Raw genomic sequence first — 26,787 nt, forward strand, 5'->3', positions numbered from 1 at the left:
TGTCCGGGCAGAACGATGGGGGTGGAGACGCTCCTTCAGGTATACTGGGCTGAGGCAGTTTAGGGCTTTAAAGGTCAGCACCAACACTTTGAATTGTGCCCGGAAACGTACTGGGAGCCAATGTAACCATCACTGCTTTGAAATGTCCCCCCCACCCCCGAATCTCGCACAACTCAGATGGGTCTAGTTTTCTAGTATTATATGAGAAGGAGGAAACCTTCACTGCAGGCATTGCACACCTCTGTCATGGCCCCACAACTCACCTTTAAATAAAACAAAAACCTAAAAAGCCACAAATGCTACAACCTGCTGTTAATCTAAAACAGGGGTCAGCAAACTTTTTCAGCAGGGGCAGCAGCGTTCCTACCCCTGCTGGTACTGGGGGCGGCGCCTCCGTGGTGCCCCGTGCGTGTGCACTCCGCAGGGGGCGGGGTGCACGCGCAGTCCGCACGGCACCCCATACGGAGTCCGTACCTCCCCAGCCCAGCAAGCTCCACGCTGGGGAGGTGACACAGGCTCCCACATTGGAGCCTGTGGTCCGCCTCCACCAGTAGTTGCAGACCTAAAAAACTCGCTCCCTCTCTGGCTTTGCAGAGGGGTGGGGTAGGACCCTCTGCTCCCTGACTTGGAGGTGTGTCCCCCCCCCCTGCATAGCCTGCTATAGTCTTCTCCCCAATGCACCCCATCAAGAAGAAAGCGGAGACTCACCAGTCCCCGGAAGGGGCCGCCGAGGCAGCACTTGCAGAGCAGAGAGACAACAGTCACCTGCCTTCTTGCGGGAAAGACCTCGGCTTCTGCTCTGGAGGACCTATCCGGGGATTTCATTTCCTATCCTCTCTAGGACTCTTAGCTCAGTTCCTTTTAACCCCTGGCAAGCCGAGCACACCCAGCTCAGCCCCCTCTCCCTCTCGAAAGCAGGAGGCGACAGTGGGAGCGATGTGCAGGACACACACCCAGATACGCTTTATTTTGGGGGGGTGGGGTGGGGGGAGGAAACTGATGCTACCTTCCCTTTTGTTCATGCATGTAGTTCATGCCCATAAGTGCATCAATGTGTTTCTCAAAGCTCTACCTCACACACCGAAGCTCCCCCCCTCCAGCGCCAGTAAACCCAATGGGAAGGACGGCTCTGTTTGGCACTCATTGTAGATCAGAGATGGAGGAGACGGATTGTGTTCCTTCCCGCCGCTGCCCGGTCCTTCAAGCCTTCTTCTTCCCGGCTTGGCTTCTTCTAAGCTTGGGCTGGGAATGTGAAAGGGCTCCCGCGCTTCGTGCTGGCTGGAACGATGGCGCGTGGGCAACAAACTCTCCGGCTCCTGCTGCCCCGTCAGGCTCTTCACTGGAGCGGCTCTCCGGCTGCTTTGCTTTGCCGCCAAGAGCGGCGCGGCGGTGGCAAGGCCACCCAGCTGTGAGCCAGAGGCAAGAGCCCCAGCCCAGCAAGCTCCGCCTCCGTGTGCGGCCCTGCCCCACCTGGCCAGCCACTGTTGAGTGGTGGATGGCCGTCAGCAGCATTGGAGCGGCCTCTCTGCAACGGCAGCCGCGGCGGCTGTCGTCGGTGGAGGTGCGGTGGGGCCAGGGGGCGCTGCCACTGTCCCCTAGATCTTGTTGGGGGCTGGACTATATTTTGGGGGGGGGGAAATGAACAAATTCCTATGCCCCACAAATAACCCAGAGATGCATTTTAAATAAAAGGACACATTCTACTCATGTAAAAACATGCTGATTCCCGGACCGTCCGCGGGCCGGATTTAGAAGGCGATTGGGCTGCATCCGGCCCCCGGGCCTTAGTTTGGGGACCCCTGATCTAAAATGTAAGCAAATGGTTCCAAGTTTCTTACGGTTTTGCTGAAGTAGGATGAGGGGGAACACATAAGCTCAGGGCTCTCTCTGCATCTCATTCTTCTAGCTCTAAACTCTGCCAAGTATTTTAAATCTCTGCATTTGTATGTGTAGGTTGCTTCATTCTTCAGCAATAACTTAGACTGCTTCACTGCATCGCTGAGCTATGGGCCTAAGGGAGGAATGGAGTTTATCAACCCCCTCTCGGCGGAGTGCATGCTTCAGTACAAGAAGAAAGCAGCTGCTTACATGAGATTGCTGAAGAAGGTTTGTGCCTGTTCAAGAACAATAGCTGTAGCTCAGTGACTTGGATCCCTGGGACACGCTCTAAAAATCCTTTTGATGTGGGATTGGATTCTCTCCGCCCATGAAGGAAGTGGTTATGTTGCTGATGAAATCATTTTTTGTTCCCGAGCTGTATACTTGCTTGGGGCAGAGCTCCAGGAAAGATTGTGGAGCGTGATGATTGTTGGATAAATACGAGACCAGTATACAGCAGCCTTTGCGCTCTCTGTTTATGGAAATATGGGTGGGTGGGGCAGGCTGAATGGATGTCATTATTAGTCTGCGTGGAAAAATCTGGGCAGGGTGGTCTCACAGCTTAGTAGTCGAGTAGAGATGATGGACATTTGTTAGCTGGACAGGTTCGATATGTTTGCATAGGCCAAGGTTTGGGGATGGAACTAATTAGAAGTTTAGTGTAACTAAAGCTGTTGAAAAGTTTGATGAGGCCACTGCAGGCTTATTGTCTTCCTTGTCTCACTGGTACCAGAGAGCGGGAGGGATATGAGTGCATCTTTTATTATGCCACAAATATCAACCTGGGCTACTTTGGGACTTCAGAGTTTCTGTAGTTCTCTAAGCCATAGACTTGTCTTGTAGGACTAGAACCCTTCTTGCACAGAACCCCGCCACACTTGAAGCAAAATATAGAGGAGCACTCAAACACTGTACAAAGTTCACTCCACCTCTTCTCTGAAGTGGTGTGGTCCAGTGGCAAATAAATCACATGAGTCTGCTGACTTGTGTTTTTTCAGTCCCAAACTAGACTAATGAAATGTGAATTGCGGTGAAAATTTTAAAACTCAAGCTGTTGTAAGTTAGTTGATTGCTTGTGGGTGTGGGTGGGTGGAGTTTTTGATTATAGCTGGAAGAAAAGTGACAGTGGAGGCAGCTCCCAAATTTTAGTTCAGTTGAGGACAGACCTGTTGCATGCTGACTCCCATAGCATCCCATTTGACCCCTTGTCACCCTGTTTCAGCCTCTCTTTTACTATTGTTGACTCTTCACACCATCCTAATCCCACCCCTTCTTTCTGCCTGCTGCCAGCATCTCCCACAACTCTTTTGTTACCTTCATGCTTATATGACAGAACTTCTGATGGTGTTTCCAGCTGAAAAACCTGCCATCCGAATGACATGCAGCTGTTTTCATTCTTTGTTTGAGATCCGGTCCACGCATGGAATGCACAGTGGCCTTCCTCTGTTGCTTTCTGCCCAAGGCACTTCAGAGCAATGCTGCAGCTGTGCGTTTTCTCTTTGTTCTCTGCCCCCCTCCCCTCCAAAAGTGTAATACACCAGGCGCAGATCTCTGCCACCAAGGGCCTGGAAAGCATCAACAAATACTTTTGCTAGCGAGGGAGGGCAACCGGGCGGGGGAGCTTAACTCTTCCCATATGTAACCCAACTCACTGAAGTCATGTATATCTTTTGGCTCCAGCCATGTTGCGATTCAGTGCCTTATGAAGAGGCCTTGGCCAACCGCAGAGTTCTTCTGAGTTCCACGGAGAGCAGAGAAGGCCTTGCACAGCAGGTATTCAATCGTCCGACACGTAGCTGTTCCTAAGCTTAGTGCGCTCGCTGAAACTGTATTAAATTTGATAGTCTCACTGTCCTAACGTCATTTAATGCTCATGGCAATGTATCTCTAAATAGGGAATTGATGGGGTGAGTGTTTGCAGACTGTGACAGTTTTGCATTTGTTCCTTTGTAAGCCTGTTCCACACATTATTATTATTATTATTATACCTCACCAGCCACTCTGGGCAGCTTCCAACACTTAAAAAAATATTATTTTGTATTTACATACTTACTTTTAATGTATTTTTTTCCACAAAGTGTGCACCTATAAACAAAATATTAGTAAAAAATTAGTTTCTAAATGCATTTTATTTTAAAACATGTGAGTTTTTAAAAACAAATTTGAATAAGTTATCGAGTCAAAAAATGCATCACAAGATTTGTGATGTGTGAAATCTGGAGGATAATGATGTTAGTTTGCAAAGTGTGCATTGGGTTCAGTTTGCATTAAAATTTGCAAAGGCTCAATATCTCAAGCATCCCTTGTCTAACTAGTGAAAGGGTTATGCTTGGCTCTAGACTTCCACGTGCAATCCAGGCTTGGTCTGAGTGCAGACCAAGGGGACTAGAGCAGGCAGGCATATTGACAGTATGACTCTGAAAAGGTGAGTCTGCCATAAAGCTCACTAGCACTGTCGGATATGGTTCTTCTTCTCTACACATGAAGGCTTGGATCAAATCTCTGATTATCTGCTGTCCTACTTCACTTCCATCTTTCTTTGGCCTCTTATTGTAAAAAAGAAAAAGAAAAAAGGAAGGTCAAATGTGTATGAAATTGGACATTCCCCCCCACCAGAACTCAGCAGATAGAAAAGGTGAATGAACATAAAGCGTTTTTTTATTGGCATGCATGCTCCGTTTATTTTGTGTCATCTTATTGCTGGTGGGGTGAGTGAAGAGAACCTCTAACACAAATGGTGCTGTTGTCAGGTCTATTTGCTGCCAAACATGTTGTCCAGCTTGGAAATTTGGCTTCAGGAACCAGGTTTCCAGCTAGATGGCCAGTTGAGCTAGTGGCTAAAAGCCCAAAGTTGATCTCTGAGAGGTCCTTTTGTAGTTCTTAATTCTCTCCAATTCATGTTGTGCTAGAATTTAATTCAAGCTGTTCTATAAAATGGCTAGTAAATAGATAGGAATACATAATGTGAAGCCCCAAATATATTTCTTCCTCTGGCTTTTGGAGAATAATGTAAAACCACAACACTTATCCAGGACGAATATTCTATTTAGCCAAACTTGTCACAGCTGCATGGAAGCCAGTCTAATGGACTAAGGCTATGCTTTTCTTGGGTGTTTAAAAATAAACCATATCTCCTTAGTTTGTAAAACTTTATCTGGTCTGTCACCGCAGGCATCCGTTTCCTCCATTCTGCAGATGAATTTGTTTGGTTCATATATTGAGCTGTGCATCTTGCACATTACACTATCTTAAGTTTACATTCTTAAGTGAAGGAAACATTATTTGTTTAAAGGTTCGTAAAAATGTGAGCTGCCTGTCACATCCTGAGTTTCATATGGGTTCCTTGCGCTCTGTCTCTTTTCTATTCCCTCCTGTGTTTTTTTCCCTGTTTTTAAATAGCCTGAAATGCAGCGCTCATATGGAAACCTTGCTTGCAGTTTTTGGCATTACGGATGGCAGAAACTTTTCAATGCAAGCTGTGAGCCTGCAGGGCGCACATTTAAGTATGTCAAAGCTACAGGTTGTTGCTTTTGTTGCCTCTTCTCTGCTCCAGATACAACCTGCTCAAGCAATGATTCAACTTGCTATGCACACACTTTTAGATACACTTTAACTTCCCATTTGTTCACTTCATAGTGCTAATTCTTGCTCTTCTCTAGGTCCAGCAGAGCTTAGAGAAGATTACGAAACTGGAGCAGGAGAAAGAACACTGGATGCTGGAGGCCCAGCTGGCCAAAATTAGGTTAGAAAAAGAGAACAAAAGAGTAAGCGATAAGCTCAGAAACTCTGTGGGCAACCAGAGGATTGAGGCAACCCAGGAAAGCCTCTTCACACTGAATGCAGATGAACAGGAGAAGGAGGATGCTGCAGAGAAGGCTTTGCGGGAACCAGTTCAAACTGCAAGTCTTGTAAGTGCACCTTACTCCCAGTGATGTGGGTTGGAAATTGGGCAACTGACTACAATACTAGCTAAATCTAAAAATAACATTGTAATTAACATTTTTCAGGTGAGTGACACTAGAAACCACATATATTCATATACACAGCTCTCAGGGCCTTCATTCTCTCCTAAAAAAACAACAACAACCACCCCAACCCACTGTAGTGGCCACAATGTTCATCCATGATGCCTTGAACAAAACACCTAAATGTGGCCAACGTGTCTTGATTTTATCTCAGATTTGTTTTCCCCCTTTCCACTGAAAAGCTCAGCACAACATGAATGGAGTAACACCATTTTATTCTAGATTGAGAAATATGCACTTGCCTAAGGTCACCAAGTGAGTTTCATGGCAGGGATTCAGATCCCAGGTGTCCCTTTGTGATACCACACTGGCTCTGTTACTTTGGACAGTGTTCAAAAGGGGTTTTTTCTGCCCAGAGTTTGATGTTTTCAGCCAGGACTTCATTAGGGTAAATTCCACCCTGGTCCCCTTTATCTTGAACCTTCATTTCACCTTGATAAAGCTTCCATGCGGCAGCAGAGCTAAACTTTTTGGTGCTAAGGCGTGGGATTTGTGATCTTGCCCACGTCAATCAATCAATCAATCAATCAGTCAGTCAGTCAGTCAATGTTTATTATGGCCAACTTACCCATGTCAAATACCTGGTAATCTGATATATTAAACCTAAGTAATTTTACATGGGCCTTAGAGTTGGAAATTATGCATGCTGACATTTCTGAGTGTCTTTTAGGATTCAGTGTTTGTTTGGAACTGACACACTTGCAAGCTGATCCCACTGAATAGGTTTTCATTTTTATCAGGGGGAAATGCCATGGGCAAAGTTTAAATTGCCCATGTTGAAGCCCCATTGATTCCAGTGAGGAAAGGGGGAGCATATACTTCTCTTTCATATTAAGATTAGTGGAGCTTAATAGATGTGATTACCTTTTTCAAACTTTGGGGCAAAAGCCAGTTAAACTTACTTTGGAGCCATTGAAACCAACTTCATTTAAATGAATTTTAGAATCAGAAAATGAATTTAATACTTTGAGCTGATTCTGTCATTCTAATATTTTTCTAGGTCGGGATGTTGATAACCACTGAAAATGAAGAGGTATGTTTTTTTAATATGACACAGTCGTGCTGGCATAATTTTTAAGCTAAACTGTGTGGAGTGGTGCTAAAGTGACCTCTTTATACCTGTGTGCTCCTGGTCAAAACACTGTAATGTAAAAATATCCCTCTGGGATGGGGCCTTCCAGAGCTTGGACTTCCAATTCTTGTCAGGTTTAGCCAGCATTGTGAATGAGTAGTGAGTGATGGGAGTTGTAGTCCAACAGGATATGCAGAGCCAAAGATTCCCTGTCCCTGATGTAGCTGCTGTTCAGTTTACTTTGTCGGATGAACTGTACCCTTTCCCACCATTTTTTTTGGTCTTAATCTTCTTTGCTTCTTGACATTTTGGTGCAGAATTCCACTTCCTGGCTGTTTATCTGGGGCAGCGGCGATTACATTACTGCAAACTGCAAATCTCTACACTGGTCCTTTCCCCACACCCCATCCCCTATGTTGAGCTCACCTAGACACAAAGTGAAAACCTTGTTGTTTACCCAAGTCTTTGAAATGTAATCAGCATTCTTTCTGGCGCTGTATGATATTGTTAACGTCCCCTTGCTGTGCTGCCATTGGGAGAAGAGGCAGGATATATGTATGAGGAAATGAATAAATACATTTTATGACATTTCCTATTCTGCCAGGAGCTTATCTTGCTATGATTATGGAAACATGTGATACTCCAGGAAATGGTGGAGTGCAGTTTGACAGCAATGTTGTTCACTGTCCCAGTTATGAATAGGAGAACTTGCCCCATCTCTCCTCCCGCTACGGCCAACTGCTGATGGATCAGAGCAGTCTCCATCTAATCTGGTATCCATGTTGCAACAGTGGCCAGACAGATATCACTGGCAAAGCAGGCAGATGATGACCTTCTTGTGTTTGCTTCCTGCATCTAGTACTAAGATGTGTGCTGCTTCAGCACATGAGTTGTAATAGCTAGTAACTATTCTTATGTTACCCTTTGTAGGCTCCAGAAGCCGACACCCGGGAAGATTTGATAAAGAACCACTACATGGCAAGAATAGTGGAGCTTACATCTCAGTTGCAGCTGGCTGACAGCAAGTCTGTACATTTCCACGCAGAGGTGAGTGTGCGAGTGCTTTCCTACTTCAAAAATGCAAACTTCGTCTTACAGTGAAGGTTCCCTTTTTGCACTGGAGGATATGATAAGCGACTTCATTCCACCAATCTGTGGCTGCAGGGCTTTTTGAAGCTTCAGCTTTTACAAGCAGCCAATCCCCTCTTAGTTTTGGAAATACTACAGTGAATAAAGATATTGTGGCTCAGTCAATAATGTGATCTGTAATCTTACTGAGGAATGGCTGCAGCTCAGTCATAGAGCTCACTTGTTTTGCATGCAGAAGGTCCCAAGTTCAGTCCACCTGGCAGCTCCAGCTAGAGCTGGGAGAAGACACTGCTTGAAATCCTGAAGAGCTGCTGGGCTAGCTGGACCAGGTGTTTAGAGAAAACAGTTCAGACATAAATTTGCCATGTGGCCTTGAGGAGCGCTGAGTCCCATATGTAAAATGGGGGAAACAACCTACCGCACCGGGCTAATGTGATGAATGAGTGAAGGGCAGTAAAGCCCCCACTGTATGAGTGAAGGTGCTATTGATTTTGAAATAATAATTGCCAGCATAAAAGACGGCCTAAATAAACTAACATTGCTTATTTGTGTGCATTGGCAGTGCCGGGCACTTGCAAAGCGACTTGCTCTGACTGAGAAATCTAAAGAATCCTCACTGGAAGAGGTGAGACAAGCTAGACAGAGCATCACCAGGTTGCAGGTAAGTTTGTTTAACCACATGGCTCTGTGTGTGCATTAGAGTTGTGCACGGCCACCTTGATCTGGGGCCTGAACCAACCTGGAACATCCTAGGGCTCACCAGATCTGGGACTTGAACTGAATCCCTGGAGATTTCACAGTGTTTTATTAGACTTTTAAGACCCTGACTAAATATATGGGAAGATGGGGTGAGAAGGAGACACAGGCACTTGCCTATACATCTCCTTCTTCCCCCTTAATCGTTGCCTGAATGACCCCATTTTGACATTCCTGGATCACTCTGGGTGGACCTGATCCAGTCTGGGCCTGCCTCAACCCACTCTGGCATAATTGTGGGTTAACCCAAAGCTGCCTGGTTCAGAATCCAGGATTCTGCCAGAATGGTTAGCCCCAGTGTGTTCAGTGGTATCTTGGTTTTAAAATCCGTTCCAGAAGTCTGTTCCAAAACCAAAGCATTCCAGAACCAAGGCGAGCTTTCCCATAGAAAGTAATGCAAAATGGATTAACCCATTCCAGACTTCTTAAAACAACCCCTAAAACAGCAATTTAACATGAATTTTACTAACAAGACCTTTGATCCATAAAATGAAAGTAATAAACAATGTACTGTACTACAGTCACACAATCAATCAATCAGTAGCTGGACTGGGTTCCACACAGTCACAAAAACAAAACAAAAAAGCCACAAAAACAAAAACACAAAATAGCAGAAACAGACAGACCTCAGCGTAACACTCAAAACGGAAGAGTGGCACTCTAATCAGAAGTATAACACTCAAAATGGAGCACATTTGGCTTCTGAAAATGGTTTGCAAACCGGAACAGTTACTTCCGGGTTTGCAGTGTTTGGGTTCCATGTTGCTTGAGTACCAAGGCATCTGAGAACCAAGGTACCACTGTATATATTATGAGAACCTGTGAGTAAATTTACGTGGAACCCCCCCCCAAAATAATAATAATAATAATAATAATAATAATAATAATAATAATAATAATAATGTTGCAGAGTAGTTATTTTCTATGTCCACTAGAATGGTTCCAAGCATTAAAGGAGCCAACTCAGTTAAAGGCCAAGGTGTGCTTTTGGATATGTCATTCCCAGATATCTCTGATGACCTTCATTCTGCAGAGTTCTCCTTGGAAGAAACTTCCTAACTAGGTCTGAATAAACCGGAGAAAACCTCATGCTATTAACTTTTATTACGCACTATTATTGTATTTATACTTGCTTATTTACAAATGTATTTGTGGAAGTTGTGGGATATAAATAAACAGACTATGTCTGTGACCTTTCAGGATGAGTTGACGACGACCAAGAGAAGTTATGAGGATCAGTTAAGCATGATGAGCGACCACCTCTGCAGTATGAACGAAACATTATCCAAACAACGGGAGGAAATAGATACACTAAAGCTGGCTAGTAAGGTAAGTAATCTTGTTGCATGGGCTGCAGGCCAGGTTTCCTGCAAGTTGCTAGTATTTCCTATCCTTTCTTGGTCACTTAGGATAGGACACTTACACACACACACTCCTGAGTGTGTGCAGGGGCCATGCCAATCTTGTTTTTACATTTTTGGAATAACAATGTAAACGATGATATTTTCCCTTTTAATCTATTCTTTTCTTGCGCTATGCTGCCTCTTTTCTCCCTCATATGCCATTTTCCTTTTCCTTTCCTTTCCTCACTCCTTGTTTTCTTTTTTCCTGACAAGCAAACGGTCTTGGCTATAAAGTATAATAATATTATATATATTTTAAATAATTACTGGGTGTGCCGGGTGTTGGGCTATGTCCTCTGAAGGATTGCTTCCAAAAGGAACAAATGCGAGATTATATCAGACGGGTTTCTGAATCAATGAAGCCGTATACAACAAATGTCTTCTTTTTTGTAGTTTGTTCACAGGTTCTTTCAAACATGCTTGCCAATTTCTGGTATAATATCACACTAAGAGCTACATGCTGCCTAATTAACTAAATCCCTTTTTAGAGAAGGGCTGGGGAGAGGAGAGCAAAGTATGAGCTCTTTGTTGGTGGACTGAGGAAAATACTCCTCCTGGGGAGTGGAGGGATGTCTGTAGAATAAGGATTCTCTGTCCATCTCTGCTGTTGCTTAATATCTAGCTGTGTCCAAAGTGTTATACAGAACATTGAAGGTCCCCTACTCAGAAGTCATACAGTTTTTATTAGAAGACAAGGCAGCGATTGTGGGGGGACAGGTTAAGAAATGATATCTAGGATAAAGAATAAAAAAAGGATGAATGGTAAAGAAGTTGCTGGACCTTGAGAATTCACATGAGTACCGAGAGGGAAGTGGCTTGGCAAAGATCAAACCATAGGAGATGGAGAAGTTGAGAACTGGAGCTGGCAGTGGAAGAGGACTGAATGAGGAATGCATAGATAAATGGCTTTGATTGAGTATTGCAGTTGTGAGTCATAGCATTTGGGCAGAGGCCACAGTTAGCCAGACTGTACAAGGGCAAATAGACCAATGGCCTGGCCTGGTATGGCAGCTTTGTATGTTCATGTGGATTTACAGTGGGACACAAATAGGGAAACATTCACACGATCCAGTTAGTGGAAATGCTGATTGTCCTGCCAGCTTTTTCTCTTTCCCCCCTCCTTCATTTAGATTCTGACAACCAGTTTTCCTAGCATGTAGTGACTTTTTGCAGCAAGATATACACACAATTGGAACTAAGTGTGAAATGAGATGGCACGGCCCAATATGGATTTTGCTGGTTTTGAGTTTACCCTTCTGCAGGCAGAGTGCCATAGGAGCATAGGAAGCTGCCTTATATTGAGTCAGGCCTTTGGTCCATCTTGCTCTGACTTGGCAGAGGTTCTCCAGGATTTCAGGCAGGGTTCTCTCCTGGCCTTATCTGGGGGTGCTGGACATTGAACTTGGGGCCTTCTGCTTTCCCAGCAGATGCTCTGCCGGTTAGCTATGGCCCTTCTTAAGGCCTTTTGATATAGAAGTCACATCTTGATACTTCGCAGTACAGCCTTGGGGCATGTGCACTTTCCTCACTCGGCCTATGTGCCATATTAGGAAGGAGCAGTTTACTATTAGTAGTAGTTCGTACAGGCTTTGTGAAGTATAGTGTTTTTGCACATGCATGCACTAACAGTATTTCTGCTTGATGCTTCTGTTTAGTATCAGCACTGTTCTGGATGCCACTTAGAATGCAGCAGCGATATGCTAGTGGAAGAGACTTAGTCAGAGACTGCCCCCTCAGTCTCCAAAGGCAAATGGAAAGGATGAGAGTTTGGTTTTGGGTTTTTTAAAAGGTTTTAAAAACACATTTATAGGCTGCCCTTTCCCAAGTACTTGATACAGTATTGCCAGACGTTATGGCAATAGGATGGGAACTGATGTTAGAGGGTATGGAATAGGCTTTTCAGGGTCAAGGGAAGCTTTCCAGATGAAGTAAATCTGGACGAAGCAACAGAAATGGCTTAATGGACGGGAGGCTGTTCTAGCCCACACAAGTTACAGGTAGGTAGCCGTGTTGGTCTGCTGTAGTTGAAACAAAAATTTAAAAAATCCTTCTAGTAGCACCTTAGAGACCAGCTAAGTTTGTCATTGGTATGAGCTTTCGTGTATCTGGAGAAGTGTGCATGCACACGAAAGCTCATACCAATGACAAACTTAGTTGGTCTCTAAGGTGCTACTGGAAGGAATTTTTTAAATTTTGTTTCAACTAGCCCACACAAATGCCCACACAAGCATTTGTTTTATCCCTCTGACTCCTCCTGAAATGCTGAAGCCTTGTTGATGACGAGCAGGAAGCTTGTTGTATAGAGCAATCAATTCATGAGTCATGAGTTTTTACATGGAGTGGAGGGGGAGAGAGACAGACTGTTGTTAAAAGACCTTGCCCTTGGCTAGCACAACCAGTTGGAGAGCACTCAGAAACAGATTGCAGGCGGATCAGTGGGAAATCAGATTCTTGGGGGAAGAAGCAATGGATGAGCCTATGCAGGAAAAGGTTTGAGCCCCATACATAGAAACAAGATACAGGAGCATGCCTTAATATTGCCTACACAGACAGGCAGCAGCTCTCCGGGGTTTTAGGCAGGAGACTCTCTCAGGCCTAGCTAGAGATACAACCTGGGACCTTCTGCAAGCAAAACAGATGCTCTGCTACTGAGCTAAAGCCCTTCCCTTGCGGAACACCCACAAATCTCAGTGATTGGGCTGGGATATAAGGGATCAGATACCCTGGGCCCAAGTAGTGAAGTACCTTGTAAATGAATACAAAAATCTTGGACCTTGCCTGATAACAAATGGCCAGCGAGTGCATTACCTACATGATAGAATATTCACTTTCCAGCTTCAATCCCCTCCTCAAACGTCACCTCTGTTCCATGAAATCTTTGTCTTTACCCCTGTAATCCCCCCCCCATCCCAAAACTGAAATGCAGCCAAAGCACTGTAAACTAAGGGCAGACAGACTGTAGAGCGGAGAATCAACTGGTAGATCTCTGGGCATTTGCAGATCGGAAAGAGTTTATTGACTACAAGAAAGCATTCTATATTAGTTGCCCTTCTCTGATCTGTAGTAACTCAGATTTGTTCATGCATGTGTTTGTTATCATCCCAGTTTATGGCTCATGGGATGCAGGGCGTGATTGGCTTTGCCCCCTGAACCAAAATATTTTACATTACTGCAGCCCCTATGTTTACCCTTTTTCACTTGACTACTATTGTAGGACCCTGGGGTTGTATTAAGTGTAGTGTTAAACAGATCGTTCCATCAGTGCAGGTACCCTTGATTGTCTTATCCTGCATGAGGCTTGGTTAGAAGCCTTTTCTTCTTTTTAAAACTGACATTTTTTCCATGAAGAGATAAGATTCTGTTTTACTAGAATTTCACCAATGTGTGTACAAAGCACAATGTACAATGTGTACAATGTACAAAGCAGGAGTCCATACTAAGGGTCTCTAAAATACTAATGTCCAACTTATCTGTGATGCATGATCCTTTTTGTAAACCACCTTGATATTTTTAAAAATCAAATGGTATATGAAATGGAAGTAGGACTGAATGAATGCACTGCATGCAGGTGCTGTTGGATCAGGCCAGGGAATTATTCACAGGAACCCCAGTGACCCACAAGCATTAGGCAATCTGTTAGAAACAAGTATTTTGAAATTCTTTGAAAATCTAATAAATGGAATGACCCCTTCTCTTCTCAGAAGGGCCTACAATCCAGCAGAGGATTCTGGTTGGTGGTAGGATGTGTGTGGCCGTTTGTAATACCCCACCCCCCACCCCCCAAATTCCTAATCCCTTTGTAGTACTGTACCTCCTTTGAAAGTTTGAGTGTTCCCCAACTTTTGGGTGGAGCAGCACAAGCTGTTTCAGGGGGAAAGTAGAATTCTGCTGCTCACAGGATGCACCCTTCATTGGAAGAGAACTCAGGATCTAAGTCTCTTGTGTGAGGCGTTGGCATTTTAGTTGTTACTTTGAGGGACTTATTTACGGTAATGTGATCCACCTTCAGTCCTAGGGACATCTATTGTTTTTTTACAGATGAAGTAATGGGGAAATGGGAAAGATCTCTGCTTGGTCCTGAAGAGCTGCAGTCAGTAAGACTACTACGGTAGTCAGAATTGTGCTAGATGGGCAAATTGCCTGACCGCAACAGGCAGCATCCTATGTTCTGCTGATCTCCTGTGTTCTCTTTCTGATCTAGGGAAATTCCAAGAAGAACAAAAGTCGATAGTATTGGTTGTCCAACTGTCTTGGATGTTGCTGATGCACAGAAACACGGATGCTGAAACTGATGTTCAGCTGGCAAAATGCCTCTTGGACTGGACATGGCTGCAGTGGTGGGATTACCAGTGTTTGATTTGGTGTTGCATTTGGATTTGAGACAGCACCAGATTTCACCAGCCGGTGTAATGCAAACTGGACTTGGCGTGTTCAGTAGAGCAGATGGGGAAAATAGGCACTCCATGGATAACTTGCATAGGAATGAACCATAACTTTTTACCATACCACTTTGTAACTGCTTTTAGTTTCCTTGTACAAACTTCCAAGATTTTGTATATTTGAGTGCATATTGAGATGAACAAATCTGACACCAGTGTGGTACTTGTCTCTTTCTGCCTAAGAGGTTGTCATTCCTACCCGTCCATTCCTTTCTGTGAACTAAAAAGCAGAAGAAAAGCCCAGAGCTATCAGTGTTTTTCAGTGATGTCCACCTGTGCAGTTATTGTAAAAAAAAAATACTACTGATTCCGGTCTTCTCTTCTAGACTAGCTTAGATTGCCTTAGAGAGGCAATCTCAGTACATTTATATTGAAGCATTCAATGCGGCTGTGACTATTCATATTAACTGTAATGAACTATTAAAAGTGTACAGTAGTGGTCTTTTTTTTTTTAATCAAGTGCAGAAAGTGGGCCAAAGAAGGTGTTCTTGAATTGTGCTGAAGGGTGATATTTTGTCTGTTTCTGTTTGTTACTTTTCTCATAAGCCGGTGATAGAGAAATGACTGCCTACAGCTGGAGGAAGATGTGAGAATAACAAACAGTGCTGACAAGTGGCTTCTTGCGAAGACCTTTCATTTCAATAGGAGTGGGACAGTACGCATGATGGGCCATCAGTATTTCTGTTTCAAACGCAGCTTGTTGCATTGAAGCAGGCTAAGAAATCACTGAATCAGCAAAGCTGTGCAGAGAGGGCCTGGTTCAAATACTGATGTAAACCTTCACATGGGTCTGTGGTGCTGTTCTTTGGAAGCCTGCCTGCCTTCCCCATCTTCAACCACATAGTAATTTGACCGTTTTTAAAACTTCCTTTTTTCTCTAGAGGGGTGGAGTGGAGATGCTTTCGCACGCTCACCCAAGTTTCACATTACAACTTCCATGTGGCAATGTAGGCTCTTAATTCCTGAAATGCAGCAATGCCTTGCTGCTTGAAGCTTATCTTGGCACTTTCAAAGTCTGAGCCAGTCCCTTCCTGAAGATTGTTCTGTGTCATTTTGGAATCGCCCAAATGATGTCTTGGTGTTCTAAAAAATTATTCCCATTCCAAGTTTTCTTCCTTGGGAAGATTTTTGACACTAACCTGAGGTCTTTTCAACACAGTATTCCATGGGAGTTCCTCGCCATTCACAAGAAACTCCACTACTGAATATTTCACAATGAACTATTTCTGTACCCCCGTAAGGGATAGTAGCTGTCCTATGTTCAAGGGTTACTTCATTGTATCAACCATGTCAATGTGTATTACGAGCATAGAATAAATATACCGCCAAGTCAAAACTTTCGCTGTCAGACTTTTATGTTTGTGTGCTCCTGCGTTATATGTGGTTTTGAGCAAAACTGCCTTTGGACATGTCTGTGTGTCCTGACTTTTAATGGTTTTTAATATTTATAGCTGCAGTGTTTAAGATAATACAGTAGAACCTCTACTTATGACCGCCTCTACTTGGGCACGATCCAAATCGCGACTGCGGCAAACCCAGAAGTAAATACCGGGTTTGCCGAGATTCATGCACATGCAGAAGTGGCTTCTGCCATTTGTGTACACGCAGAAGCGGCTGCCACCGTCTGCACATGTGCATAACAGTGCTTCTACCAGCAACCCGTTTTGCCTAAAGGACAGGCCGCTGGAATAGATTATGGTGGTAAGTAGAGGTTCCACTGTATGACTAAGCACTGGTTAGTGGGAGAATGGAAGACTGAATGTTGAAATGCAGTGTTTTCAAAAAGATTACTGCACTCAATGGTTAATTTTAAACCACATCTTTTAAAGGCAGAATCCAGTCTCAAACCACTCAAAAGCATAAAGGTGTTGCATGTAAGAAAATTCATTAGATTTATTTGATTTCAAAAGTGATTAAAAATACAAGCTACTGTAAGGTAATGATAGTTTTACAACTGACACTCCAATTTGTGTAACTGTTCATATTACATTTCTAATTCCTCATCTCATCTCTGCTCAGAGATCAAGATAGGACAGAGCTAAAAGAAAAAATTGGTGGAGGAGAATTAATGAAGAATGCATTATGTGTGGATTTATTTAGTTTTGGATATATGCTGATCTACGTTAGAAAAGGAAGTATAATTGGAATGTTTCCAGGGTCAGCTGGTGGTTTTTGAAGGGACAGACCGGATGTTGCCAGCAGCTTCATCTCTGGAAGGTCCTCCACCTCTCCTTGTCCATCACTCTCCAGGTGGCACTTGTAAAAAGTACAGACCATTTGGGCAGCATGATGTTAAGTCATTATCAGAACCTGCAATGTTGGGACCTCTTTCATTTCCTGTTACATACCTGTTTCCCCCCTTTTCCAGTTCAGCTTTCATTATGAGTTATGGTGTCCAAACCCTGGAACACAGCTCTTTTAATAATAATAATAATAATAATAATAATAATAATAATAATAATAATAAAATTTTATTTATACCCCGTCCTCCCCAGTGAGAGTCGGACTCAGGGCGGCTGACATCAACAAGATCACAACAAAACGTAAAAGAAAGAAAATAAATTAAAATGCAGATTAAAATACAATCCAGATTTAATTTTTATATATATAAAAAATGCAGCCTCATTTTAAAATGGCCCCAATCAAAACCATAAGGGAGGAGGGAGGAAGTGTTGCAGTTGGCTGCAAAAATTTGCAAAATTCCATGCAGATATAGGATCCCCCCCCCTTTTAAAGGTGCACACTTACAGGGCACCTCTTTGTGTCCCTGCCTTGGTTGAAAAGTGATATACAAATGCAGTGGATAAATAAGGAGTGCTATGTTATTTTTTCCTGGATTTCTTATATGTCTAGCCAGAGCTATCAAGATGATAAGGAATGAATAAAGTCATGCAATCTTAACAAACAGCAGCAATGAAGCAACAGTTCTGTTTGCAGCACACCAGCAATCCATTCTACATCTTCTACTGCTGCATGCCCTTGTTCACACACACACAAATTCTCTTACATGGGCACACCAAAAGCTCTTGCATATATTTGTGTTTATGCAAATTGATGCACAGTGGGCAGTAGCGTAAAGGAGAGCTGCATAAAATGAGGCTGAAGGTTTCAGGTCACTTGCCCCTGTTGGTGAAAGTACTAAAGGCCTTTAAAGTGAAAGATTCAAGGAAAGGGGTATTCCCCCTTGTTGCCATGGCCCTGAGCCTCCTGCAGCCTCTGTCTTACAACCTCCTTATGCCAGGTTGTGGGATTTTTTTTCAGCCTGAGAGCTACATCCCTTTCAAGGGAAAGTGTGCAGGGCCACATGTCAGGAGTCAATGTGGCCAGAGGCAAAAGTAGCCACTAAGAAGTGCTAGGTGGAAGCAAATAGGGGTGGGTGAGTGTAAAAGAAGGTCTTGGTGCTCATTGGTTGTAGGCTCAAGCTCCACCGTAGAGTTAGGACAGACCCCTGACTGGAGAATGCTGCCAGTCAGTGCAGATAATACTGAGCTAGATGGACCAATTGTCTGACCTGAGATGTCCCTTGTTTTAGTTTCTAACTTTTTAAAGCTGCAACATACGTGAATACACACTTTTCTTGCTTATTCATTAATGAAAGCGCTTTGTGATTCTTGAAATTAACTGATCAGAAACAGAGTAATTGTGCTTGAACTTTAGTTTGAGGTCATGATAAATACTGCTTGTGAAAGATGGAAATTAGGATGGAATTGTACAGAGGGCAATTAACTGGCCTTGAGCCTTGTCAGTGTCCAAATTTTCTACCATTCTCTGTCACACACATGTATTGATGTATACTGACCATTGTTGGTACAATCCAATAAGTCTGATGTTGGTTAGCAATTCTGGAATTATTTAAGCCACCACATGGATTTCAAACAACTTTAATGCTACTTAGATAAAAGACCTAAGCTTGCTGGAATGACCCCTTTTCCCCTTCATGTACTCCACTTGTGTACCTCTTGTGTACTGTACTGGGATAAAATCTGAGCCCTAAATTGTTTCCTAATCCATTTACTTTAGCATTAGTGTTTCTTCTTACTCTTTTGTGAAACTACTGTTGTCAAATTGGCTGCCCTGCAAGTGCTCAGAACTGTTTGTGCTCCTCTTATCTGGGCCAGTAGAGGCAAAGTGGCTGAATTCTTCAGCTGTGTGCTTGGAATGTTATTAGAAATCAGTTGTTTGTCTAGAAAATAGCTCGGAATTGGGAAGTAAGAAATGGGTGCTTGCAGAATGGTTTGTGCTTGGTGATTTTATTTTGAAATTATTATGGCCAGGTGAGAGAAATTAGGTCTGCAAGTCTTAAGGGTAGATTAATCAACAAAACCATCAGTTGATGAATCATTAAGATGTACAGTAGATCATGAAAACCTAAAGACATATTTCAGGACTGGCCCCACTATTGGGCAGGTGGTCACCTCAGGTGACAAAGCTGAGGGTAGGGGACAGGGCAGGGAGTAGCAGCCACACAGCCTACCCTGTGTCCTCTTAAGTTAGCCAGCTGCCCTCCTGTACAGTGGAGGAAGATGTCTCATTGCAACTATTGCTATAAGATTAAACTGCCAGTCTCATCAGTTTTTGTATTTTGAACTGGGTGGGGTGTGGCGGCATCTTCTCTCTCACCTGATAGGAAAAAATATTTGTCTACGCCCAGGTACATATGAACATTTCATCTTCCTAAAGGGGCAACCATATAGAACTCTTATGTACTTTTAATATGATTTATTAAGAATATAAGGAATATATTTGTGTGTGTGTGTGTGTGTGTGTGTGTGTGTGTGTGAGAGAGAGAGAGAGAGAGAGAGAGAGAGAGAGAGAGAGAGAGAGAGAGAGAGAGAGAGAGAGAGAATGAGAATATAAGAGTCTTACTGAATCAGGCCAGTGGCCATCATAATTCAGGATCCTGTTTTCACAGTGACCAACCAGATTCCTATGAGAAGAAGCCTGCAAGCAGGACCTGAGTGCAGCAGCCCTTGTGGTTACAATCAAGTTTCTGTTGTGCCCACTATGTCTCTGCAGTAAGGCCAAGCACTCCAGCTTCCCCAACTTGGCTCAGATGCATCTAGCATTAGCATATGAACATCTTTATGTGGAGTCTCTCTCCAAATGTGTCTAGCACATGCATTTTCCCTGCATTGTTGGCCTCTTTGAATTACTAGGGCTGTGCCACTGCACTCTCAGTGCCTAGTTATAGCTCTTCCACAACTGAATCATAGAATTGTAGAGTTGGAAGGGACCACAAGGGTCATCTAGTCCAACCTCCTGTGATGCTAGAATGTTTTGTCCAACATGGGGCTTGAATCCATGACCCTGAGATTAAGAGTCTTGTGCTCTACTGACTGAGCTATCCCAGGTCATATTCTTACATATTTTCTGATTCCAAACTAGGCACTCTTCAACTCCTGTCAACTTCACCTCTGCAATTGGTCTAAAAGATGCTCTACCACATTTTTTATTTTAAACTTCAACTGTCTGATTCCATCCACGTTCAAGTATGGCTCATCATTTTGCACAGGGCCAGCTTGTCCCCAGATATACCCATCTTGCCTAACAAATCCAAACCCCTCATCCCAACACCACTATCTTATCCATGCATTGAGGCTCTGCATGTCTACCTGCCCTGCAAAAAATGCACATTTGAAGGTCCTGGCTTCAGTACTACTGTAATTTTAGTAGCTAAAACTCCAGTATGCAGGAATTCCTTATCAGGAAAGTTGTTGTGAAAAAGGATTGCTATCGATAGAAAGTTTGAAAAAGCAAAAACTCTGTGGGGCTGGTATGTATGAAATATCCCAAAGCGTTTTAAGAATAAGCGTTCTGAAGAAGTGTGCATGCACACGAAAGCTCATACCAAAATAAAAACTTAGTTGGTCTTTAAGGTGCTACTGAAGGAATTTTTTTATTAAGAATAAAAAACAGCAATATATATATAATTTCAAATCCAATAGAAATACAGATTGGGATAAAATTCTCCAGGTAAAAGGCTTGTTGAAAAAGGAAGGTGCTGAAAAGACATTAGGGATGGCAGCTCTCTGAGATGGGGGGGGCATTCTAAAGGGCAGGTTCTGCCAGAAAAGGGGCCTTGTTCCTATCTCAGACAGAAAAGCACTCATGAAGAGGCACCTGCAGGAGCACTTCTGCAGAGTGCAGTGATTGGCCGGGTATAAAAGTGATGAAAAGGATCCTTTACGTCTGTACATTAGTACCAATATCTTGAACATAGACCAAGGTCTACGGTAAGTAGTCAATCAGTTAATGGTTTTAATGGATCTAATTGTTCAAGTTATTGATCTTAGATCCATTAACTGATTTATTATTTGCATAAATCAGTATAATTTACCTAATTGTTCATCTTATGGTGAACTTGTAGACTCCTGGGCTTTCACTTGTAGAGCCAGCATCCTTGGATTCAAACACCTGCATTACATTTTATGTGTGTGTGTGTGTGTGTGTGTGAGAGAGAGTGTGTGTCCTTGGGCTTTCTTCTGTCTTGGTGTTGTCCACTCAATCTTTGTCTGTCTCTCAGGACTCAGAAATTATGGGATGTCATGTGGCTTAACTTTTTTTCTCGAGATAATCCAGACAGTTTTGTAGAGACCATAAAGGCATTTTCAGCATAGTGAAGCAGCGTTCCATATCTGTTTGTGGGGGAAGCGCACATTCTTGAATCTTGAAGCATTTTGTGCAGAGTTGAAGATTTGTGTCTAAATGTCATTGCAATTCCTGCTCCTGTGGAAGCAGGGCCAATTGTGTGTGTGTGTGTGTGTGTGTGTGTGTGTGTGTGTGTGATATATGTATACTGCACAATTCTCTGAGGCATAAGAAGCTTCATGTGGAAACTCAAATTAGAAAAATGCAGCCTCAATATTATCTTTTCCCAGCAGGGTTTATTGACCCTATGTACAGTCCATTCACTTTGCTGGTTTAGAAGAGAAGCTTGTTCAACACTCACTAGGTTCCCTAAGCCCACGAATACTTTGACTACCAGACATACTGACAGTACATTCAGCTCAGCTGGAACTCTGTATATGCCCTGGAACTCTGTGTTTGTTTTTGGCTTGGCTCTGACCAAAAGAGCATCGTGTCACTGCAGTGGAACTGGAGGAAACAGCATTGCTTTAAAATAAATGGAATCTCCTGCAGCAGTTGCCCACAATGGAGGTGCAAGCCTCATTAGTCCCTGGAACCAGTACCATATTGAATGCATACATATACCTCCATTCAGCTATTAATTAACTCTGAGAAAGAAAAGTCTCCACCAATAATTGGATTAAGTCTAGATTTGCATTGCTTAAGTCAGGCATGGCCAAACTTGTTTGGGAAACCCTGATCTAATTGTTAAACTGCTGCAATTTGCAGTTTAAATCGCTGTCAGAAACTCTGAATTCAGTCACAACTGTGCACTCACAAATCATGGTAAAACTCAGGAGACTACTACTCTTTATTATCTCTTTCAAGGAGGGTAATTATTTGCATATCATGTCTCCTTCATATTTCTATCTTTCCCATTTCTGTAGTCTATCTTAGAATTTTTTTTTTTAATTGTTAAAATACTTTATTTCAGGTTCTTAAAATTTACATAATACAAAAGATCTACAGAAAACATGAAAAGAAACTGAAAAACCCAAAGAAAAAACCAAATAATCTATAAACAATATACATGAACCAGAGCTCAGATACGAACATAGGCCAAACCAAACATACAAAAATCATAATAACCAAACATAATAATCAGAAATAACGTGTATATATATATATATGTACCTACATGCATATATATACTAACTCAAAAAGCTAACTGATTCGCACATTACCCATCAGGCATAATGCGGAAAAAAAGAAAGAAAGGGAAGAGAAAGAAAAAAAAACCACAAAAGATGATACAGAAACCAGAAAATCAGGGAGACACACACACACACACAAAAAAGGAAAAAACAAAAACTTAAATACTTCCAATTGTCTGCGTACTGATACCTTGTGTTGTAATTTTATCTGTACTTGTTTTACTCCAGCTTTCGTGCCCGGTCACTTCCGGGTAGATTTACCTACTTTAACCTGAAATGTATTGTCCATTTGTACAGATTTTAATTTAAGCAAATCACCAACTCCGATTTTAATCCTTCCTTTGTTAGATATTCCTCTAGTAATTTCCATTCCCTTTGGATTTTTTGATTTGGGGTGTTTCTTATGTAAGCTGTCATTTTTGCTAAATTCATATACTCTATTAGTTTATTTTGCCAATCCCATAATGTTGGTATCTCTTCCCCTTTCCATCTCTGTGCTATAAGAGTCCTTGCCGCTACCACCGCGTACAGTAAGATGTTCTTCCTGTCACTGGGTATCCCCTCGGGTATCATGCTTAACAGGAACAGCTCTGGGGTCTTTCCAAATGTGCACTTTAGCATCCTCTTTAACTTCTCATAAATCATATTCCAGAACCCTTGAATTTTTTTGCACTGCCACCAGCAGTGCATGTACGATCCTACTTGCACATGGCACTTCCAGCACTTATTTGAGCCTTTTTTATAAATCTTTACTAATTTTTCTGGAGTTAGGTGCCACCTATATACCATCTTCAGAATATTTTCCTTTATCGCTGTGCAGGCTGTGAATCTTATACTTTCTGTCCATAATTTCTCCCACTGTGTACAATCAATAACCCTGTCGAAATCCTGTGCCCACTTTACCATAACAACTTTAACTGTCTCATCTTTTAAATTCCATTCCAATAAAAATTTATATAATGCTGCCAATTGTCTTCCCCCACCTTCAATTAACATCTCTTGTAATTTTGATCTTTTTTCCTGGAAGCCAATTCCCTTATGTTTCATAAACAAACTTTGAATTTGATTGTACTGCAGCCAGCTTGCACAGTGATTCTTGATTTCCTCATATGATTTCAGAATATATTGGTTGTCTATCACTTTTATCAGGTCTTGATATGTTAACCATCTATCTTTATTACCTCCCCCCCCCAGGGCCGTCATCTCGAGGGGCGAATCTTGAAGCATTTTGTGCAGAGTTGAAGATTTGTGTCTAAATGTCATTGCAATTCCTGCTCCTGTGGAAGCAGGGCCAATTGTGTGTGTGTGTGTGTGTGTGTGTGTGTGTGTGTGTGTGATATATGTATACTGCACAATTCTCTGAGGCATAAGAAGCTTCATGTGGAAACTCAAATTAGAAAAATGCAGCCTCAATATTATCTTTTCCCAGCAGGGTTTATTGACCCTATGTACAGTCCATTCACTTTGCTGGTTTAGAAGAGAAGCTTGTTCAACACTCACTAGGTTCCCTAAGCCCACGAATACTTTGACTACCAGACATACTGACAGTACATTCAGCTCAGCTGGAACTCTGTATATGCCCTGGAACTCTGTGTTTGTTTTTGGCTTGGCTCTGACCAAAAGAGCATCGTGTCACTGCAGTGGAACTGGAGGAAACAGCATTGCTTTAAAATAAATGGAATCTCCTGCAGCAGTTGCCCACAATGGAGGTGCAAGCCTCATTAGTCCCTGGAACCAGTACCATATTGAATGCATACATATACCTCCATTCAGCTATTAATTAACTCTGAGAAAGAAAAGTCTCCACCAATAATTGGATTAAGTCTAGATTTGCATTGCTTAAGTCAGGCATGGCCAAACTTGTTTGGGAAACCCTGATCTAATTGTTAAACTGCTGCAATTTGCAGTTTAAATCGCTGTCAGAAACTCTGAATTCAGTCACAACTGTGCACTCACAAATCATGGTAAAACTCAGGAGACTACTACTCTTTATTATCTCTTTCAAGGAGGGTAATTATTTGCATATCATGTCTCCTTCATATTTCTATCTTTCCCATTTCTGTAGTCTATCTTAGAATTTTGAAGTGTCAGGCATAACTCTAGTGGCTTTAGCCCAAACGTAGCAGAGTTTTCCTGCACAGCGCAGAAGCTAGTTGAGGTGGAAATGACTAGTCGGCTAGACGCAGAATAACTATTTACAGGATTTATTAAAAGAAAATAAAAGCAGCAGAGTTTCTGCATACAAAGCAAAGCAAAACAAATCCTTTCTCTGTCTCTCTCTCCAACCATATACACAGCACTTCTACTCCTAACACCTAACAAAAACCAACTGTGCTAGCATTCCTAGATAACAGAGTTCAGTGCTGGTCGTTAACCAATCAGAGAGAGTAGTTTCTAGGTCAGGCAGACCTTGGCTTTCTGCCAAGAGTAAATTGACACTGCCTTGAGTTAATTGTGTGAAGCCAGAATCTGTAAGTTTCCCATGAGAACCAATTAACCAATTAACAGAAACTGAGCAGTCTAATTGTCCCTAACTTCTTGTGTATGTATAGACACATTGGTAGATCAGTTAGCATACACACATGAAGTTGTCTTATACTGACATCAAAGGCATGAGCATCAGTTTCTCTGTTAGACCTCTGAAAGAATGTAATTTTGAACCAGATGCTGTATGTGTCTCATAGAAGCTTCAGGGTGAGTAAATTAAATAACCCCTCCCTCAGTGCTGCTTCCCATATAAAATGAAATGCCCAAATAGAACTAATTTGCAGGTGGTAAAATTAGGAGGTGGTGGGATTCACTGGATATTCTTTGGAGGGCATTGGTGGGGGTGGAATTCTCCAACATTTTTGAGATAGCCAAAATAGAAAAGAAAATTTATATGAAAACTTCTTTTATGATAAATATTGGTTCAGTTAATACTGAATGGAACCATTAGATCATATTGGTGGAGGGAGGAAGCAGCAGGCGAAGAGGAGGGAGATTGGAAGGAGCAGGAGTCAAGTCTATTGCTTTCTTCAGCAAGATTAAAGTAATATTAAACAATCATGAATCTACAGCTGCACCAATTTACTCAGTGGCAGAGATACAGACCTTTTTTTGGCAAATATTCTCTGAGCCAGTGCGTAGGCAGTGAAAAGCTATGTGTGTGACCTCTGTTGCTGTTTACCCTGGGGAAATAAGTGGGGGGAAAGAGACCTTTGTACATACTATGACTCCTGCAGCAGTGAATCAGTGGCAGGATCTTCCAGCAGTTTTCCAGTTCAAAATACGTCGATTCAAAATGCTGATCAGTGTGTCCCTATCAAGAAAGGGTACAGCTTAGTTATCCCTTATGGTACAGCCACTGTCACGTTTGCCCTTCTTAAGCACAGATAGCTTGAAAAACAGCGTGAACATTTATATGTGGGAGGGTGGTAGTGGAACACTGTCTGGAGGGGGGGGGAAGAGTTGCATTCAGGGGCTTAATAAGAACAGAACTGCACTTTTGCCCCAAAGACATGCGTAAATCTATAAAGCCGTAAGTGATTTGATGCTTCAGCGCTTTAATGTAAACTGGAGAAAGGGCAGGAAATGAAACAAGATTATGTTGTAATGGCAGATTAATGGCCCTGCTGCAGGTTTTAAATTCAGCAGCCCCATTCTCTGCTTGTTTTAAGTTTCAGAACAAGGAGTAATTGTTTGAAAGAATCTCTGCAATGGGTGAGGGTGGGAGGTGGCACATAAGAGAACTCCATTATTATCTTGTACCTATGAAAGACTTGACCTTTGAGGGCAATGCTAAACAGCAGTGGGAGGAAAAAATAGATTCATTCCACAAACCCTCACTGCTTTCTGCTTTATATGTGCTATCAAACCTTGCTTGCTAGGCAGCTGCAGGCATTTTGCTGCCTGAGGTGACAGACGAGAGGGAGTCCCCTCCCAGTTGCATGTACCGAAGGCAAGCCAGACTGACCTGACTTCAACAATGGGAACAGGACGGTATCCTCCACATCTGAGGGCAGCAGGTTAGCTTAGTGCAGCGTTTCTCAACCGCTGTTCCGCGGTACACTAGTGTGCCGCGAGACGCTGGCTGGTGTGCCGCGACGTGTGGCGACGAGAAGGGCGATTTGCATTCTTACCCACCGGAAAGCAATATTTCTCCTCCTCTTTCCCAAAGCTCAGTGCAAACGAGCCTGGCGGCCGCCAATTCACGACACTGACCCACCGGACGGCTTGTGAAGCCTTATTACAGGAGATTGCAACCAACATAGCAATTGGCAAGTGTTTCTTACAGTCATAATTATATAGTCAATATAGGGTGGCACAGAGTTAAATTTTTTAACTTTTTTAATGGTGGTGTGC

At 42.8% G+C, this 26,787-nt stretch overlaps 1 protein-coding gene across 3 annotated transcripts in view; it reads left to right on the forward strand.

The window, feature by feature from the left end:
• The window catches only part of PPP1R21 (protein phosphatase 1 regulatory subunit 21), a 39,342-nt gene extending 23,344 nt beyond the window's left edge, over positions 1-15,998 (forward strand). For 2 of the 3 annotated variants that reach the window (XM_035111080.3, XM_035111081.3), the window contains exons 15-22: positions 1,954-2,106; positions 3,559-3,651; positions 5,538-5,786; positions 6,904-6,936; positions 7,906-8,022; positions 8,627-8,725; positions 10,021-10,149; positions 14,425-15,998. In XM_035111080.3, coding sequence (XP_034966971.1) covers positions 1,954-2,106; positions 3,559-3,651; positions 5,538-5,786; positions 6,904-6,936; positions 7,906-8,022; positions 8,627-8,725; positions 10,021-10,149; positions 14,425-14,454 — 903 coding nt within the window. In that variant the 3' untranslated portion in view covers positions 14,455-15,998. The remainder of the gene's footprint in view (positions 1-1,953; positions 2,107-3,558; positions 3,652-5,537; positions 5,787-6,903; positions 6,937-7,905; positions 8,023-8,626; positions 8,726-10,020; positions 10,150-14,424) is intronic. The other variant, XM_088667417.1, reaches the window with a different exon arrangement.
• The last annotated feature ends 10,789 nt before the right edge of the window (positions 15,999-26,787 follow it).

This window comes from Zootoca vivipara, chromosome 3 (genome assembly GCF_965207765.1).
Source record: "Zootoca vivipara chromosome 3, rZooViv2.hap1.1, whole genome shotgun sequence".
Taxonomy (NCBI): domain Eukaryota; kingdom Metazoa; phylum Chordata; class Lepidosauria; order Squamata; family Lacertidae; genus Zootoca; species Zootoca vivipara.